The 18793-nt window shown below is 35.6% G+C and overlaps 6 protein-coding genes, 2 long non-coding RNA genes and 1 other non-coding gene across 10 annotated transcripts; 6 read left to right on the plus strand and 3 right to left on the minus strand.

The window, feature by feature from the left end:
* The first annotated feature begins 1939 nt into the window (after positions 1-1939).
* On the plus strand, positions 1940-2900 carry LOC104743011 (senescence-associated family protein (DUF581)). The gene is made up of 2 exons (XM_010464130.3): positions 1940-2289; positions 2459-2900. Exons 1-2 carry the CDS (start codon positions 2057-2059, stop codon positions 2568-2570), a joined length of 345 nt encoding a protein of 114 aa, XP_010462432.1. The 5' UTR covers positions 1940-2056; the 3' UTR covers positions 2571-2900.
* A 1147-nt stretch (positions 2901-4047) lies between these two features.
* On the plus strand, positions 4048-5121 carry LOC104743028 (uncharacterized). Its single transcript, XM_010464152.3, has one exon. It carries the CDS (start codon positions 4154-4156, stop codon positions 4763-4765), a length of 612 nt encoding a protein of 203 aa, XP_010462454.1. The 5' UTR covers positions 4048-4153; the 3' UTR covers positions 4766-5121.
* Positions 4775-6647, minus strand: LOC104743018 (annexin D2). Its single transcript, XM_010464142.3, has 5 exons — positions 6501-6647; positions 5903-6048; positions 5601-5819; positions 5295-5507; positions 4775-5215 (listed from the first exon to the last, which is right to left on the minus strand). Exons 1-5 carry the CDS (start codon positions 6574-6576, stop codon positions 4916-4918), a joined length of 954 nt encoding a protein of 317 aa, XP_010462444.1. The 5' UTR covers positions 6577-6647; the 3' UTR covers positions 4775-4915.
* Positions 6648-7740: 1093 nt separating this feature from the next.
* TRNAR-ACG (transfer RNA arginine (anticodon ACG)) lies at positions 7741-7812 on the minus strand. The gene has a single exon. It is a non-coding gene; the product is annotated as a tRNA-Arg (tRNA).
* Positions 7813-7923: 111 nt separating this feature from the next.
* Positions 7924-11567, minus strand: LOC104743037 (asparagine synthetase [glutamine-hydrolyzing] 2). The gene is made up of 14 exons (XM_010464165.3): positions 11249-11567; positions 10865-11003; positions 10649-10744; positions 10371-10512; positions 10174-10269; positions 9988-10082; positions 9705-9863; positions 9532-9612; positions 9223-9444; positions 8917-9132; positions 8733-8819; positions 8543-8650; positions 8192-8437; positions 7924-8091 (listed from the first exon to the last, which is right to left on the minus strand). Exons 1-13 carry the CDS (start codon positions 11326-11328, stop codon positions 8207-8209), a joined length of 1752 nt encoding a protein of 583 aa, XP_010462467.1. The 5' UTR covers positions 11329-11567; the 3' UTR covers positions 7924-8091; positions 8192-8206.
* Positions 11568-11634: 67 nt separating this feature from the next.
* LOC104743046 (UDP-N-acetylglucosamine transporter ROCK1-like) lies at positions 11635-14319 on the plus strand. Of its 2 annotated transcripts, none has more exons than XM_010464174.3 (7): positions 11635-12127; positions 12608-12656; positions 12751-12977; positions 13305-13503; positions 13580-13723; positions 13816-13890; positions 13969-14319. In XM_010464174.3, exons 1-7 carry the CDS (start codon positions 11988-11990, stop codon positions 14155-14157), a joined length of 1023 nt encoding a protein of 340 aa, XP_010462476.1. In that variant the 5' UTR covers positions 11635-11987; the 3' UTR covers positions 14158-14319. The 2 variants fall into 2 exon arrangements, with proteins under 2 accessions (XP_010462476.1, XP_087330644.1); XM_087474518.1 differs by having other exon boundaries at positions 11726-12127; positions 13292-13503.
* Positions 14320-14330: 11 nt separating this feature from the next.
* On the plus strand, positions 14331-17095 carry LOC104743056 (UDP-N-acetylglucosamine transporter ROCK1). The gene is made up of 7 exons (XM_010464179.3): positions 14331-14624; positions 15199-15247; positions 15352-15578; positions 16010-16208; positions 16299-16442; positions 16544-16618; positions 16704-17095. The coding sequence occupies exons 1-7, from the start codon at positions 14506-14508 to the stop codon at positions 16875-16877; spliced, it is 987 nt and encodes a 328-aa protein (XP_010462481.1). The 5' UTR covers positions 14331-14505; the 3' UTR covers positions 16878-17095.
* A 218-nt stretch (positions 17096-17313) lies between these two features.
* Positions 17314-18003, plus strand: LOC104757458 (uncharacterized). Its single transcript, XR_015572111.1, has 3 exons — positions 17314-17441; positions 17664-17734; positions 17871-18003. It is a non-coding gene; the product is annotated as an uncharacterized LOC104757458 (long non-coding RNA).
* Positions 18004-18062: 59 nt separating this feature from the next.
* On the plus strand, positions 18063-18607 carry LOC147949350 (uncharacterized). The gene is made up of 3 exons (XR_015572110.1): positions 18063-18175; positions 18299-18389; positions 18477-18607. It is a non-coding gene; the product is annotated as an uncharacterized LOC147949350 (long non-coding RNA).
* Positions 18608-18793: the final 186 nt, after the last annotated feature.

Genomic DNA, 18793 nt, shown 5'->3' on the forward strand with positions numbered 1-18793 from the left:
TTAAAATTATTTGGCAGCACTTCACAAATCCATCACCAAAGAAAAAGACGCAAAGAGATGAACACACATTTAATAAACTTAAATGATTCAGATATATGAATACCACAATCAGATAACCTCATAACCATAACACAAAATTATATGAAAAAGACAACCGAGAAAACAAAAAAACAAACGGACTTTATTAAATTACAGCAAGATAAACAAGAAAATTAATTTTCTCCAAAACACAACTCACATCGAATCGAAAAAATCGCTCACAGGACAAACGGGAAAAAAAATTACAACCAAGAACACAAAACAACTCACAACTTAATTAGGAAACCTAAAGAAGCCAACATATTTTCATATAAACAAATTTGCCACCCAATTGACATTCACCTTTAACGAAATCAACAGGGGATAACCAAATATCCCCAACAGATGCGAAGCGAGCAAGGAATCAACCAAATACGCAAACCAAAAAAAAATTCAAGGGAAAACAATTACGACAGGAATGACTGAAAAAATGATTATGAGCATCAAAGACATAAGTTCAATCCTCAAACAGACCTCTAGATCGGAAAATTTCTCTTCTCCTATCTGTTCACGAGGACATCGGATTTTGAAGAAGAACAAATCAATTTCAACTCAATAACATATAAATAATGGCCCAATAAACCCACAAATTATAAGTCTTACAGAGAAATTGGGCCCGAATGAAACAAACAAAAATAGCCCAGAAAAGAGGAATGTAAGTTATTGATTTTATTTTTTTACTTATTTTTCTTAATAAAATCCACAATCATTTTCACTCCAAACACTAAAACATTGACAAAAAAATTACTCCAACAATTTACAAAATACATATGAAAATATTAAATAACAATTCAACCACAAAATAGAAAATAATAATAAATTAATAACAACTAATAACTACAGCAAAACAACAACTTCAACTAAACAATGTTAACTTCTAATAATAATTTTTTTTAAAAGCATTATAAACACACAAGATGATCTCATTTTTTTCTTTAAAAACAGTAAACTAAATTATATTTACTGCAAAACATATTTTATTAAAATATCCAACAAAACAACATAAACAACCCAAATTAAATAAAAAAATAAACGTAAGATGAATTTACAAAAACCAAAAAAAATATACACAACAAAACTCGGAATACACCTTAATCTAACTACCGCGAGTAGCGCGGATCGATTGCTAGTATATATATATAATGAGACAAGACAGTGCAGCTAATATAAGAAGGATGCTAATGTGTCGAAACGTTTTTGGACATTTTGGTGACGCATTCATCCATTTAACATGTCCACACTAACCTTTTGTCCTGTTCCTAATGCTTATGATATCATACAAAAATTATTTTCTTTCTCTTTTGTAAAATTCAACATATTTTTGGGCCATCATAAGACCTCTCTATTATACATGAGGTAGAACTTGCTATATATAGAATAGAAGTATTCTGAATGTTTGCATCCGTATGAGATGTAAATATATATCTATCTGACTATGCAAGTGATTAAGCTACTAAACAAAACTGTATTCATTATTTTTCTCTAGCTAGATGAAATCGAAATTTTAAATGCGCTGTTTGATTACAAAAAAAAAACACTTGGCAAACTGTATCCATCATTACTTATTTTTGCGATTCATTTACAGATTTGAAGCAATAAATTCGATAATTTTGGGCATTGATTGAATAATGGCAACAATGGGTATGAAAGTCGAACTTTGTTACGCAATCTCTGATTAATTGATTGTCTTAACTCTTAATTTTTTTTTCTCAAGGTTCTTCATTACTTACACGGTTACACCATTATGATTACCTATATATAAAAAGAAAACAATTATAATTGTTAACTAAAAGAATGTTATAGTAATAAAAACAATATTATCTCAATTATTAGATTCTTCCACTTCTTTTCTGTTAAATAACTTGTGTTTTCTTCTCTTCTTCCTCCCCTTTGCTTTTTTCTCCCTCTCTCACTTCACACTTCTCCTCCTTCTTCTTCGTCTTCTTCTTGGAAAGAAAGAGAGAGAGAGAGAGATAAGATGGTGTTAGGAAAGCGTCATGGATCTCTGATCAAGAGAACAACAAGCATGAAGATGATCACACTCGATACACCCACGATCTATGATGCATCTCAGCCGTCCGATCATCTAACCATTCATCAACACCATCATAATCAGACGGTGGTGATGGCTACTAACTACGATGATTTCTTGAAGACTTGTAGCCTCTGCAATCGAAGTCTCTGCCATCATCGTGACATTTATATGTACAGGTACGAATACGGTTTTTTGTTTTTTTTTTTCTTTATTAATATTTCACAAACCCCTTCAACTAATTTCAAAAGATGTATTCATTACCGCTATATATATATGTAATATGGTTGAATATGAACAAATATTTCGTATATAATGAAAATGTTATATATTGTATCGTTTTTGTAGAGGGAACAACGCATTTTGTAGCTTAGAGTGCAGGGAGAAGCAAATTAAGCTGGACGAGAGAAAAGCGAAGAAAAACGGCTTCGTATCATCCAAGAAACCAATTCGTATTTAATCGATCGATCATGTATGATCTCTTATGATAATAATAATTTTTCCTTTATGGGTAAAATTAGTATGTGTTTGCGTTTTGTATATAAGAATGATGAAAAACCCGAGAAAAAAAAAAATAGAAAATGAGACTAAATGATTGTAGAGATCATATAATGTAGCTTCATTATAAGCTCTAGAGTAATCAAATTTGCTTTGTTCGTGTGAGTTTTCGTTGTGATGTGTAATATGTAATGTAATATCAATATTGGTGTATATGTATTCAGGTGGTCTACAACTTGTTGTAACATAATTGCAAAAGACTTTTATAATATCAGATGGACTGATTCTTAAACGTCTTTAGAAAATATAATTTGTGATAGGGATCAGTTGTGAGAAATTCTATAAATAAATTGTATCGAATCTTGGGTGACGAAAACTAAAAGATTTTATCTTATTTAAGAGCAAAATTCCAGTTGGCCGGCTAAATTCTCCCCTAATATTTAAAATTACAAGAAATAATAATATTTCTGTTCTATAAAAATAATAATATCAGTTGAAATATCATAGAATAATATGAGTTTTATATCCGTAGTGAATGTGATTTAAGTCCTAGCATACAAATTATTGTTTGGACTACCGATTTTGATTATAAACTAAATATTCGTATGAGTTAGAGAAAAAAAGAAGCTAATTTAACTTCTAACATTAAATTATAAGTACATTTAAAAGAATTAGATACAATATCAAGAAAATGCATTTTCTAGTTACAGAGTTTTCGGATAGCCAAGTGTTTTACATGTGGTGGATTGATTTGATCATTTGAGCTCCGACTCGGATGTTTTTGATTCGTGATAGGTTCACAAAAAGAAAGAGCTACTTGTCAGAAACATATGCATCCTGAAAATATAGTTGTCGGTTGATATTAAAAACACACAAAAATAAAATGTCTCTTGATGAATATGACTGACCCGAAACGTGGGCCAATACTGGCCCAACAATCATGGGCTTATAATGTCTATTACCGTGTAGTCTTTTTAAGTAATCCATATCACATACATACAAATTTGTGAAATGAAAAAAGTTGTGGGACCTTTTGATATATGAGTTTTGATTCTTGATAAGATCTTTGGATTTAGAAGATCAAAGCTTTGTTTCACTTTGATATTATTATAAGGATCATCGTATTGCAATGCACACTAGGAGTTAAAATTTCATTGGACTAACAAGGATTTGCACCAAGTCATGATCTAGTCCACACATGTTTCTTTTTGTATATAACCATACCTCTAGTGTATATTTTAATTCTAAATCTACTCTTTATTAAGCTTACAAAAGTTAAGAAAGTGTTGTCCTTTGGAATTCTTTAATGGGGATAATCAATGACCACTTACGAAGATCCCAAATCTTACAACTATCATTAAGATATTACAAAAGTAATGTGTAATGGTCTTAATGGATCACATAAAAACTATTAGAGTAATTTGATCATCCTCCATCATAAGGTGTATATAAATACATACAGAGTCTTTGTTCAATCAAACATATCCATCAACAAAAACCTCATCTTTGATTCTTGATTTTGTAAGCATTTTTTTTATTTAAAAAATGGGTGTTATGGAGAAGAAACTTCGTTCACTAAAATGCGAAGTGAGAATAGTAGAAGCAAGAAACGTAGAGATCAAGTCTCAAGCTACTACTCTGTTCGTTAGATTCTATCTCTCTGCAGGACACAACAGAAAGATCGAAGTAAAAACGAGACAGATCTCTTCGAAATCAGACCAGCTCATGTGGGATCAATCTTTTGGTCTGGAGTGTCAAGGGAACGAAGCAGCAGTTCAAGAACTGAAGCAACAGAGAGTTGTTTTCGAGCTACGGAGGAAGAAAACGTCAACTTTTCTTAGGAAGTCATCAAGATCTGAGGTTTTGGGGACAGGAGAGGTTTCATGGGAATCAGTTTTCGAGTCACCGGGCATGGAGATTGAGAGATTTGTGGTGATGGATGACTCCAAAACTCCGGTTTTTAGAGATGAGAAACCTATGTTGTTGAAGGTAGCTTTAAAGGTCCAAGCTTTAGAAGAAACGGAGAAGAAGTTGAACAAGAAAGAAGAAAGATTAGAGAAGCTTTGTTCTGTGTGTAGTAGTAGTAGAGATTGTGGAGGCTGCAGTTGCTTAGATTATGAAGCTTTTGCTTTGGCCTGTGCTTTAGATTGTATTTAAAGAAAGAAAGAAAAAAACAGATTTTGATTCAAATTAACAAACTCAAACGAACATTGGTGATAAATAGTTGCAGAACCAGTTTCACAACTCTTTTATTCATAACAAACCAGGCAGAGTAATAAAAGGGGGACATCAGAAATTGAAACAGTTTCAAACATCACCATGTCCGAGAAGAGCAACAAGCATGTCTTCATAATCACCAGAAGTGTCTTTGGCGATGGCACGGTCCAAAGGAATGCTGTTCCTTCGCTGATACTCCTCTTTGATACGTTCCATGTCAACTTCAGTTCTTGTAGTCACGACACGGGTTAGTCCCCATTCGTCTGTTCCCATTTTGTTGATTGATAGACGCAGAACCTTCTCAAAATGCTTCTCAGGGTATGTCAAACATGTGATTACAGCTCTTAGGAGTTTCAAGTAGTCATTGTCGTCTGACTCTTCCTTCAAGTTCTGCAATAATTTAACTTCATAATCAGCTGTCTAAACAAGACAATATAGCAGAAAAACACAGTTGGTGGGTAAAGTTAACCTTGTTAATAGAGTTTCCATGCTCGTTGTTGTAGTGGTTGAGTGTTGCACCTAGCTGTGCTTTGCTTCTGGTGGTCAAGATTCTGATTAAGTCATCATCGCTGTAAGCTTTCTCTGAGACCTTCTCGTGAAGTATCTTAGCTTCAGATCTTGCAAGCATCATGTTCACATCATCTCCTTCATACCTGAAAGTGCTCACAAGAGGAAGCAAAAGCTACACAAAAGAGGTGACAGAAGACGTCAGAAAAATGAGTCTCATATCCAAAACAAACATGCAAAGGCTCTGTTTAGTTATTGATTGATGTACCTTACGAAGGTCACCAGATGTGTGTTGAGCAACATCTTCCTCAAGTGATTTCTTGTAACGAGCTTGGTAAGCTTGCTTGACCTTGAAAAGCTGAAGAGCAGGCCTTGTGCAAGCAATTTCAACAAGAACCCAATTGTTCTTGGTGAACATTTTGGTGGATTCTTTAGCTAGATAAGCATCTCTCTCTGCTGGATCAAGAGTCCACAACATCACAGCACGCTGTTACAAAATTCAGTTTCACATCCCCAAATCAGTCACAAGAATATGTTTTCAGAGACAGAGAAGAGTTAAAAAAAAAAAACCTCAAAGTCACTAGAAAGCTCTTTGTCTAAGGCCTTGAGAAGATCCTCACTGTAGGTAGCTGCATAAACGCTGCGGATTAAGCTGCGTTGCGCTGCGTTCCTGTGAGCTAGGATTGATATGATCAGCTTCTCGTTGGTACCCCATCCTGTTTCCATCAAGACCAAACCAAAAAACAACATTTTTAAGACATGTCATGTCACAGATCTCATAAAGGAGAACACAAACAAACAACTATACATGTCATTTTCGAAAACATGATTTTGGATCACTACAGAACAAAAAGTAACATACTTTCATCATAATCAATCATTTAGGACATCATCAGACCTAATCTTGTGCTTGGGGGGGGGGGGGGGGGGGTTACACAGATCAGGTCAAACAAGATTAAAGTAAATCCCTAACCACCAATGTACGTAGTCGTGACCAAAACATCAAAAACAGAACAAAATCTAAGAAACTTGACGATGGAGAGTACATAATAAGAAATCAATAGGATCAAACGACAAGATTAGATTAGATCGTAGAAGAAGAAGAAGAAGAAGAAGAAGAAACAAAAACTAGCAGATCAAATGATGAAAAGGAAAAGATCAGAGAGACCTGAGAATGCCTTGTGGAGTTGCTCTGCGTCTTCTTCAGGAAGAGGAACATTGCTTGGGACTTTGAGAGACGCCATTTTTGTTTTTTTTTTTTGTTTGGGATCAGTGAACTCTTTAGATCTCTCTCTCTGTGTGTTTTGATTGTAATGACTATAATGAGAGACGCGCACGTCTACTTAAGTAATGTAACGGGAGAATCCCAAAAATTATTTTAATTTGATAATTTCAAAGTTATTGTAAGTTAAAGTATTTAATTATAATAATGTTAATAATTGAATATGGACATATATTCTTCTACTAAATATTTTTACAGCCTGTTTTTTTCTTTTTTTTCTCCTTTTAACAGATGATTTTCCTCTTTTATGCTAAAAATTAATAAATTTAATTGGGGTTATTGTTTTTAGAAAGTAATCCAAGCAAATTATGTGTAAATTACAACTTTATCTTTTTCTTTTCACAAATCTGGCTGTAATTACCAAATCAATAATGCAAAAGAGATACTATACCAAATTAAGTTAAATTGTTTTTTTTTCAAAAACTTACAAATTTCTTTTTGCTAGAAATCAATTTCTAACAAACTAGAAAAGGATAGAAATCGACCCGTGTCAAAATATGAATTCAATGATATTGATTAGTACAGTTTTTTTAATGTGATGTAACTTTGATTATTCAAAATGTGAACAGGCACGTTTGACTATACATATGTTTATCAAAGAGTAGGTCCAAAATGAAACTAAATCTTTATCCCTTTTTATTATTTTACAAAAATACTATGGAAAAGGCGATGATGATTAGATGAGTTCACACTTTACTTAATGGTGTTGATAACGAATAATTAAAATTTAAAAGATCACGTTATTGGAACAGCTATACATATAGATAAGCTAGAGAGAACTGACGATTAATATAAAACGTTACATTAGGAAAAACGAGATTTTCATTTTCTTCATTTTCTTAACTATACGAAAACGACATGGGAGGATTCACGTGTTTGGCGCTAGAGCTAATGCTGGAGGGTGGAGCAGTTGCTTCGTCTACTCACATTTGATTCTGATAATAACTTAACTATATTTTTGTTTTCTTGGAAAGTGAAATGCTATACAAGTATGTACAAATAATGAATGAGGTTAGGTTACCTGTCTTTTTTTCATATAATAAATGTGAATCTGAAAAGTCTATCCACAAAAAAAGAAAAAGAAAAAAACAAGCAAAAGCGAAAAAGATTGACAAAATGAGAAAATCGACTCCGCTGGGGACGAACCCAGAGTCTCTGGTTTCGTAGACCAGCGCCTTATCCATTGGGCCACGGAGTCTTACTTGCTTAACTATTTACCTACTAAGTACTTATAAGGAACACAAGGCCCTGCACTTAAGTAAGAACAAGCCAAGGACAAATACAAGAAGAGTTGTAAAGAAAGACAAGCTTTTGTAATGAAACAAGTTCGGATCCATCAAATTAAACGTTCAAAATCTTTAAGTATCTAGCTTACAAGATTTGTCTAAAACAAACAAGAACGAGAAAATACGCAGAAACTTGGGCACAAATGCACACGTCGTGTATCACACTTGAAGTAACTGGACATCCATGAAATCTGCAAAAAGAAAAGGAAGAGTTGTTAGTGACTGATACCGATACCTCTAGAAGATGATGATATTATCACATCAACCATATCTGTCTGCAGAAACACATACCTTTGTTTTCTTCTCTCAAACAGCGCCTGTAATGTTCTCTTCTAATCCGTTCTTAGGAAGAGAATCTACTGAATCGGATCCAACCTTAGCAGCAGCTTTATTCTCTTCATAAGCTGCAACATGAACTCCAAGAGCCGCACGGCCTGACGGATCAAGATTCTTTGACCAAGTTGCATCCCATTCTACAGCTTTCGCTGTACTGCAAGCTATACTTGGCCCTCCTGGTACAGTCGCCCTTGCAGCGCTCTGCTCAGGAAACAAAAACATATCAGCACGAAGACAAAGGTGTACTGCAAGCTATACTTTTCAATGAATGATATATTTTGAATATTTATGGCATATTATTATTACCTTGGGGAAGAACTTTTCGAAGATGGTTCTGTAGTAGTAAGCTTCTTTTGTCAGAGGAGTGTTATCCGGGAAGACAAAGCTTGCGTTCGATAACATAGTATCAGAGACCTATACCACGAAAATAGGCAAGTTTTTCTGTCAATCGTTTCTAAAATTCAACAAAAAATGCTTTCAAAGTGATATTTCTTACATGTTTGTTTGCATGATCTTTTAGACCATCAATCCAGCTATACCCAACTCCATCACTAAACTGCTCTTTCTGTCTATACAGAATATGCTGCATTCACCAGAATATGAGAAATTTTGTTAGAACATTGTAAGTGTAACTACAGGGTATATATAAAAAGAACGGCTTTAGTTATTAGTAAACAAACCTTTGGTAGATAAGGTCGTTCTTCATCATCAAAGGCATTGCGCAGCACCCACTTCTCGATCCTTCCAAGATCAGGCTTGATCATCTTCCATTCTGGATCAATGCTCATTGCGACATTTAAAAATTCTTTATCTAGGAAAGGCACACGAGCTTCAACACCCCATGCAGAAGTTGATTTGTTAGCCCTCAAACAATCAAATTGGTGGAGAGCTTTGATCTATAAGTAAGGCAATGCATAGACAACATTCAGTGATGGACAAAATCAAATCATCAAAATATGTTCTTGGGTCAGATTAAAAGGAAATACCTTTCGGCATGTTTCCTCATGAAATTCTTTCTTATTGGGTGCCTTATGGAAGTACAAGTACCCTCCGAGTATTTCATCAGAACCTTCCCCAGAAAGAACCATCTTTACACCTAAAGATTTAATTTTTCTGGACATAAGAAACATCGGAGTGCTAGCTCTTATTGTTGTCACATCATAGGTTTCAATATGGTAAATGACTTCCTCGATTGCATCTATCCCATCCTGGAAATGATCAAGAGTAAGAGCTAAAGCTGTATTATTAAAAGAAACAATGTATGATAATGAATCAGATTCAAGAAATTTTTATACCTGAACTGTAAACTGAAACTCATGGTGGCGTGTTCCAAGATAGTCAGCAACTTCTCTGCCAGCTTTAAGATCCGGCGATCCCTGAAAACAAAAAAACGAAAATATATAGTTAGAATCTTGAAGGGTACACAGCCTTTTAAGAAATTTGATAACAAGGTTGAATTAGTGATGACCTTCAAACCGATGCAAAACGTGTGCAATTGTGAACCCCATTGAGCAGCTTCCGATTGTTCCAAATGGCGTAATGCTACTGCAGCAACAAGAGACGAGTCTAATCCTCCAGATAGGAGAACTCCAAAAGGCACATCAGTCATAAGTCTCTTTATAACAGCCTGAATTTTTTTTCAGATTACAGAATCACATTCATATTTCCAAAAACTGTTCAGCAACCGCAAAAACGTTGCAACAAGACAGAACATTTCTAAGACCTTGACGAGAATAAGTCTCCAAACATACCTTCTCAAAAGCATTGCGCAGAACTAAAGGATCATATGGGGTTGAAGGAACCTGTTCAGAGTACCACGGAGGATTGTACCACCTCCTAAGTCCTCCTACAAGAAAGCAAAGCAATAAAGGCATTTCAGGAAAATTTTACATGGAAATTTGCCTTGATAGACTAATGGAGTTTAATGGTATACAAACCTTGTTTACTTGAGTAGATGTGGCCAGGAGGGAAAGCCATAAACTGTTCACAATCATCACTAAGCGCTTTCATCTCAGAAGCAAACCAGACAGAACCTATAAAAGAAACAGTAGAAAAGCAAATGATTAGACAAGATAAAATAATAAGCTTAACCCTATTGATGTGAATTACTTTGAGAAAATGTTAAGTCATATACCATCAACACCCCATCCAATGTATAACGGGATTACACCAATGGCGTCCCTAGCAGCAATAAAACTTTTGTCGCGTGTATCAAGAAGGACAAACGCGAACATTCCATCCAACATGTCGATAATTTCCTCTCCATATTCTTCGTACTGCAAGACAGAACCAAATGCCAACAATAGAAATGCCCAGTTACATTTTCACTAACTGTCCATATGAAAAAAAGGTTCAACAGATAGTAAATCCAGAAGCAACAACTCAAATCTTTTCCCAATTACACATACTTACAAGGTGTGCAATCACTTCACAGTCACTGCCAGTATGGAATTTATGAGACTTTATCTTTTCACGCAAGATCTTGTGGTTGTATATCTCTCCATTGACCTGACACCATTAGCACATTCGAATGATACAATTGATAAGCAAGCGACAAAGGTCTAAAATTTGACATTAGTTAACACATGAATAGTAAATTGACACTGTTTCAAAGACAAGAGAAAGTACCGTGACAACGATGGTCTTGTTTTCGTTATAGAGCGGTTGGTCTCCAGAAGTTGGGTCAATGATGGCTAAACGCTCATGAGCAAGATAGCAATCTTCATAACAATGGAGTCCACTCCAATCAGGACCCCTATGCCTCAACCTACACAAACAAAAGTAATCAATCCAAACTTCTCCACAAAGATCAAATCTTTTTGGCAGCCAACCAAATCAAACAATGACTGATCAATCGATTAAAACCAACACATTCTATTCCCTCCTAAAAAAAGTTGAAAACTTTATTCCAAATTCATTCATAAACGATTACGTCAGTAACAATGCGCAGCCTTTATAGATAACGAGAACAAGTTGATGGGTAAGATTGAGAGAGAGAGAGAGAGAGAGTACCTGCGAGAGAGTTCGATGATACGAGAACGTTTAGCTTGAGTGTTGTCGATGCAACCAAGAACAGCGAGAATCCCACACATTGTGTTAGTGTGGTGTGGTGTGGTGGCAACGAGAAAACAAAGAAGACAACAATGGCTTTCTCTGAAGAAAACTGATTTATTAGAAGAATTTATAGGGTGGCTTTCAATCACAGCCGTTGATTTATGACAATTTATTAGATTTTTTTTTAACCCTAATCCTTTTTTGTTGTTTAATTTGTTTTTGTTTGTTACTCGTTTTTTGTGATTGGGAGAGATTCGTATCCAACTAATAAGACCAATGGTTCATTGTCACGTCACGAGGTCCATTGGTTTTTGTCAAGTACTTCTTAATGACGTTTGGCCTTTGGCGTTACGAAATCACGGATGCAAAAAACGGCTCATTATTGATTTTTATGGGTTTGATCAATCTTTGAAATCGTATTAACTTCATTCTGACACATTGAAGCGATGTGAAGTTTGAAGTAAAGGGAACTATCAAGTTATGTTCTGCTATGTTCTTACACTTTTCACCTTTCTACAGTATGCCTTTTTTACTTTATAACTAAAATCTTGTGGTTCTCTGTTGAGAAAACGACGTTACTACAATGTGAAAAAGCAGTCTTCAATTCAAAGCACAATAGAAGCAAAAACCCATTCTCGAACTCAAAACAGCGAAGGCGAGCTTCTGTATTCTCTCTCTCGGTGGCCGGAGGAGATTGATGGCGACGGCTAACGGAGCAAAGAGTTCGTCGAGTTTGGCGACGGCTGACGGAGCAAATAGTCCTAAGGTTTTGTTATATTCCATTCTGCTTACACTTCAGTACGGTAGCCAGCCTCTTGTCTCCAAACGCTTCATCGGGTAATATATAATCTCTGGAACCTATGCTTCTCAAAACCGCTCATGTTGGTGGTTGATAACTCGCGTTCCTACTTTGTGATTTCTTGCGTTTTATTAACTTTTAACTTTTATGCAGAGATGTACTTCTGATTTCGTCTGCTTTTATCGATTGAGTCTGCGAATTGTTGTGGTTCAGAATAGTGAATGAAACTTACAATTTGAAGTTATATGCTACGATTTTGATGTATTCCTGTTGTTTCTGTGAGACAATACGATGATGACTGTTAAACTAAGCTATCTTGAGCGTTAGAGATGAATTTGAATCTACTCGTTTGCTACTTTGGTGCCTTGGAGTAGCTATTCATCTTAGTTTTCAGGGTACTATGTTGTAATGCTTCGTGTAATCCGAGTATTTGATCTTCTCTGTAATGGTTGTTTGGTCACACAGCGTTATTATTTACTTGGTCTGATATATGAGGCTCATCCTTATTGTTTTTACAGGAAGGACGTTATTGTAACTACATTTGTTTTGATATGCGAGATTTTTAAGGTACCGGGTCGATCTACTTTTGAATATTTTTGCATCCCTTTAATACTGTTTTCTGAAAATTCGCATGTTTCCATTTTATCTTCTTTATTTTCAGGTCGTATTTGCTCTGATTCTCATGGCAAGAGATGGTAGTTTGAAGGGTTTATCAAAAGAGTGGACCTTTATGGGATCCTTGACTGCATCAGGACTTCCTGCAGCCATTTATGCAGTGCAGAACACTCTGTTGCAGATCTCATACAGGAATCTTGATTCCTTGACTTTTTCAATTCTCAATCAGACGAAAATCTTTTTCACAGCATTATTTACTTTCATAGTACTAAGGTATAACCTTCTTTTCCCTCTTCTTATGGTCTTGCTTTTGTGTGCCTATATCACATTTATGTTAGAGCATCTCTGAAGCTCCTTCATGACAGTAGGAATCTTCTTGAAATTCTTTTATTAGATAAGGCAACTGTTTGATCTGATCGGATTTGTCTTTTCTTATTTTCAAAAGATGATGTTTGCTTGTTTTATTCTGATCTTTAGTGGGTTTTAAAAGAGATATAGTGATGAATTCATAGCTGCTCGATCATATTCAGACATGGTGCTCTTTATGTTTGAAAAGTCAAAAGTAGTGTTTAAACTCATCATCTCAGTGACATATTGTAGGCAGAAACAATCAATTCAACAAGTAGGAGCTTTGTGTTTATTGATTATGGCAGCAGTCCTACTAAGTGTTGGTGAAGGCTCTAACAAAGGTCCAAGTGCCAGTAATTCAGATCAAGTGCTCTTTTATGGGATTATCCCGGCCTTGGTAGCCTCATTGCTCTCTGGTTTAGCCTCATCTCTATGTCAATGGGCTTCTCAGGTCAATTCAGATTTTAAATGTCACATTCTATGTAGTTCAATTTCATACATAGAGCCTTAATGTCTCGCTGTTACAGGTCAAGAACCGTTCATCATACTTAATGACGGTTGAGATGTCAATTGTTGGAAGCCTCTGCTTGTTAGTAAGTCTCCTTAAATTTCCAGATGGTGAAGCGATTAAAAGAGATGGCTTCTTTCATGGTTGGACTGCTTTAACATTGGTAACTACTAATCTCTCTTTTTCTTTCCTAAAACGATTCTGTTGATATAGTAGAAAATCTGTTAATTAAGCACTGCTACTGTTGTAACAAAGGTCCCAGTAATAAGCGATGCCCTTGGTGGAATTCTTGTTGGCCTAGTTACATCACATGCCGGTGGTGTGAGAAAGGTAAAACAAATAAACCTTCCCAATCAGTTTTTACACAATCATAAGCTAAAACATATAATGTCTTTATTGTGTTTGCAGGGATTTGTGATTGTGTTGGCATTACTAGTGTCGGCGCTACTTCAGTATGTGTTTGAAGGAAAACCACCGTCATTGTATTGCTTGGTGGCTCTTCCTATTGTGATGATTAGTATCTCATTATACATGAAATATCCATACACAACGAGAAGAAGAAGAAGAAGAAGGTCTAAAGATCCATTCACAGATTAGCTGCCAAATTAACTAGATGATAGTTGTGATAACTATTGTAACATTGGAAGATGTTAATACATAGAATGAGTCCAATTGACCGACCATATGTAATGTCAATACTTTAACAAATTTTAAAGAATCAAAAGGGAATATCATATTTGTATATTTCCTCTTTCAAAATTTGAGTCTTTAATTAATTATGTTTTAGAATTGTCAAACAAATACGACGTCGTTTAAGCGGTTCCTCTGTACAATGTAGAAAAAGTGAAAAAAGCACAAAAGCAAAACCCATTCATTCTCTCGAACCCAAAAAGGCGAAGGCGATATCTTCTGTATTCTCTCTCTCTCGGTGGCCGGAGGAGATTCATGGCGACGGCTAAAGGAGCAAAGAGTGCGTCGAGTATGGGTCCTATGGTTTTGTTTTATTCCATTCTGCTTACGCTTCAGTACGGTAGCCAGCCTCTGATCTCCAAACGCTGTATCGGGTAATGATGATCTCTGTAACTAACCTGAACCTATGCTTCTCTAAATCGCTCTTGTTGGTGGTTGATACTCGCGTTTCTACTCTGTGATTTCTTGCGTTCGTTTCAGCGAGATTCAGTTTTTTTGTTTAATTAACTTTGTGTAGTTCTGATTTCGTCTGCTTTTACCGATTTGAGTCTGCGAATTGTGGTTCAGAATAGTGAATGAAACTTACAATTTGAGGTTATATGCTACGATTATGATGTATTCTTGTTGTTACTGTGAGACAAAGAAGATGATGACTGTTAAACGAGGTGAATTTGAATCTACTCGTTTGCTGCATTGGTGTCTTGATATTTTGTGTTTCATCTTAGTGTTTCAGGATACTATGCAATGCTTCGTGTAATTCGAGTATTTGATTTTTTGAGTTTACCTTGGCTGATTTTGACATCTATGCTCGAATTATGAAGCTTACCTAACAGCAATGTGCTATGGATAGTTATAACCTAGTGGGATTGGTCACTAGCCCATTTGTTTGTTTTTCTCTGTCATGGTTTTGGTTGTATGATATCAGGCTCATCATTATTGTTTTCACAGGAAGGACGTTATTGTAACTTCATCTGTTTTGACGTGCGAGATTGTTAAGGTACCTGATTGATTGTCTCCTTTCTACTGTTCAAAGTTTTGCATTTGTGTAATACTGTTTTCTGAAAATTCGCATGCTTTCCATTCTATGTTCTTTCTTTTCAGGTTGTATGTGCTCTGATTCTCATGGCAAGAGATGGTACTTTGAAGGGATTATCAAAAGAGTGGACGTTGATGGGATCCTTGACTGCATCAGGACTTCCTGCAGCCATTTATGCATTGCAGAACAGTTTGTTGCAGATCTCATACAGGAGTCTTGATTCCTTGACTTTTTCTATTCTAAATCAGACGAAAATCTTTTTCACAGCATTCTTTACATTCATAATACTAAGGTAATCTTCTTTTCCCTCTTCTTATGGTCTTGCTTTTTGTGATCGAACATGGAGCTTTGTATTAAGCTAGTGCCTATATCACATCTATGTTAGAGATTTTGTTATGTGATTGCCTGAATAAAGTTTTTTTTTGGCTGCTTCTGTGCTCCAAGCGTCTTTGAAACTAATCCATGCCAGTAGGAATCTTCGTCAAATGGTTTTATTAGATAAGGCAACTGTTTGATCTGATCGGATTTGTCTTTTCTTGTTTCCTTATTTTCAAAAGATGATAGAACGTTTCTTAAGATGTTTGCTTGTTTTTTTCTGATAGCTTTAGTGGTTTAAGGAGATAGTGATGAATTCAGAGTAGCTCGATCATATTCACACATGGTTCTGTTTATGTTTGAAAGGTCAAAAGTGTTTAACTCATCATCTCCAATGACATATTGTAGGCAGAAGCAATCAATTCAACAATTAGGAGCTTTGTGTTTACTGATCATGGCAGCAGTCCTACTAAGTGTTGGTGAAGGCTCCAACAAAGATTCAAGTGCCAGTAATTCAGATCAAGTGGTCTTTTATGGGATTATCCCGGTCTTAGTAGCCTCAGTGCTCTCGGGTTTAGCCTCATCTCTATGTCAGTGGGCTTCTCAGGTAATTCAGAGTTTAAATGTCATATTCCAATAGAATAATTCTATAGTTCAATTTCAAACATAGTCTTACTGTCTCACTGTACTGTTACAGGTCAAGAAGCATTCATCATACTTAATGACGGTTGAGATGTCAATTGTTGGAAGCCTCTGCTTGTTAGTAAGTACCCTTAAATCTCCAGATGGTGAAGCGATTAAAAGATATGGTTTCTTTCATGGTTGGACTGCTTTAACACTGGTAACTACTGATCTCTTCTTTTCCCCCATTAAACGATTCTTTAGATAGATAGAAATACTGTTAGTTTGGATTGTGTGTAAGCACTGTGAATGTTCTCACAGGTCCCAGTAATAAGCAATGCCCTTGGTGGAATTCTTGTTGGCTTAGTTACATCACATGCCGGTGGTGTAAGAAAGGTAAAACGAAAAGAATCCTCTCAATCTGTTTTCACACAATAAAAAAAAAAAGCTGAAATATATAACTGTGGTTAATGTTGTGCAGGGATTTGTGATTGTTTCGGCATTACTAGTGACAGCGCTACTCCAGTTTGCATTCGAAGGTAAACCTCCGACATCGTACTGCCTTGTGGCCCTTCCTCTTGTGATGAGCAGTATCTCACTGTACCAGAAATATCCATACATTGACAAGAAGAAGAAGAAGAAGAAGAAAGTCTAAAGAAGCCTTTTCCATTCACAACAGAGTATAGCTGCTATATTCAACAATAGGATATCTTATCTTTTAATGCCAGTATTAGTAACTAGTAGATGATAGTGTGATTCTTGATCCATGCAAAAAAAGCTTTGTATTACTCAACATTGGAAAAGATGAAAATACATGGAATGAGTCCAGTTGTAAGGCCGATACCCTTAGCATAAATGCAATCCTTTATCCAATCCCCCCCCCCCCCCCCCCCACTACGCCAAAATCAAAATTTAGCAAACACATGACACTTGTCTTGCTGGGTGCAACACAAAAGATGGTAAAATCGATTTAAAAGAGGCACAAAATAACACATGTATTACATTTACTAAGATCATCCAAATCTTTCCTATAAAAATAAAACGTGTGATTTCAATCTCGTCAATAGCAAAAACTAAAAAGAGAGAGAAGAGGGAGAGGCGAGGAGGAGGAAGGATGGTGACGTACGATTTCAAGCTAGTGTTACTGGGGGATCAAAGGGTCGGCAAAAGCAGCATTGTCAATCGTCTCAAGTACGGTAAATTCAAAGACGATTATGAGGTTAGCCTTAAGCCCCATCCAAACTTGTTATATTTTTGGTCTTGTTGTTTATGATGATCGTCTAGTAGACCTTTTAGATACGTGTTTCTAGATGATTTCAGACCCGAGATATTTCTTCAAAACTGATAAATTTTATATATACGGCTTTTCTTCTCGGATTCAAATATAGATGTTAAACGAATTCTAGGGTTTTTTTTATGGTCTGAAATTGATAAATGGCAGGCTACAATAGGAGTAGACTTTATGTCCAAAAGAGAGCGGTCTGATGACTGGAATTTTCGTCTGCTCATGTGGTAATAAAATACGTTGTCCCTCACATTCACATTCACATTCACATAACGACGACTCACAGTCAGTAGCATATTCTCCACTGATCAGCTCTCCTTTTGTGTTCAACATTTTTTTTTATATTTGCATGATGACGCGCAGGGATATATCTGGACAAGAGAGATTTCAAAGCATGGTACTCAATTTCATCAAAATTTCTCCTGTTGCTCTTATTAATTGTCTATGATGTTTCCGGTTAAGTCTCTTATTTTTTTAACTCTATCAATGTTCTTTTTTTGCTTTCTCAGTACTCAAACAATAATTACTTACTTCCAATTCTCTCAAATGTTTACAGATAAGCAAACATTTTTAAACACTTCCAAGTTGTTTGCACAAGTTCGTGCAGAAAGAGGAAACGATGTCCTTATTGTTCTTGTTGGTAACAAGACCGATCTTGTTGACAAAAGGTACATAACAAAACAAACCTATCTTTTATATATAACCAAAGCAAAAGATTGGTTCTTTCACTAAAAAAAGAAAAACTTGAATTGTGTCATTGTGTGTGATGTGATTTGATTCAACAAAAACAGACAAGTTACAACAGAGGAAGGGGATAATAAAGCTAGTGAGTTTGGTGCTTTGTTCATGGAGACTAGTGCCAAAGATGGGTTCAACATTAAGGTACATACACACTACACTACCATAAATATTTTCTCTAAAGTGAAAAACAAAAAAAAAAATTAACTTGGTTATTGTTGTTGAGTGCAGGCTTTGTTCTCTAAGATTGGATCGGCTTTACGTAGAAACGATAGAAACGAGGTAATTTCTTTGATGAAACAAGCGGATTTGCTGCGCAAAATCATCTCAGGCAGAGCATCAACCAGAGAGATCAACAAAATCTTAAGACAAATTGTTGCTAAATGACATTATTATACTTAAAACAGACTCAGCAGCAGCTTAAGCAACAAATAAAAATATCGGACTGATATTATTAATTTTTATTGGGTGGGATTAGACTAAAATCTCTCTGTAAACATTGGTTTATTCTTCTAATCTCTGTAGTTTCTGCTACTTTGAGATTTTAC

The sequence above is a fragment of the Camelina sativa genome, chromosome 2 (assembly GCF_030686135.1).
Source record: "Camelina sativa cultivar CO46 ecotype springtype chromosome 2, ASM3068613v1".
Classification (NCBI taxonomy): domain Eukaryota; kingdom Viridiplantae; phylum Streptophyta; class Magnoliopsida; order Brassicales; family Brassicaceae; genus Camelina; species Camelina sativa.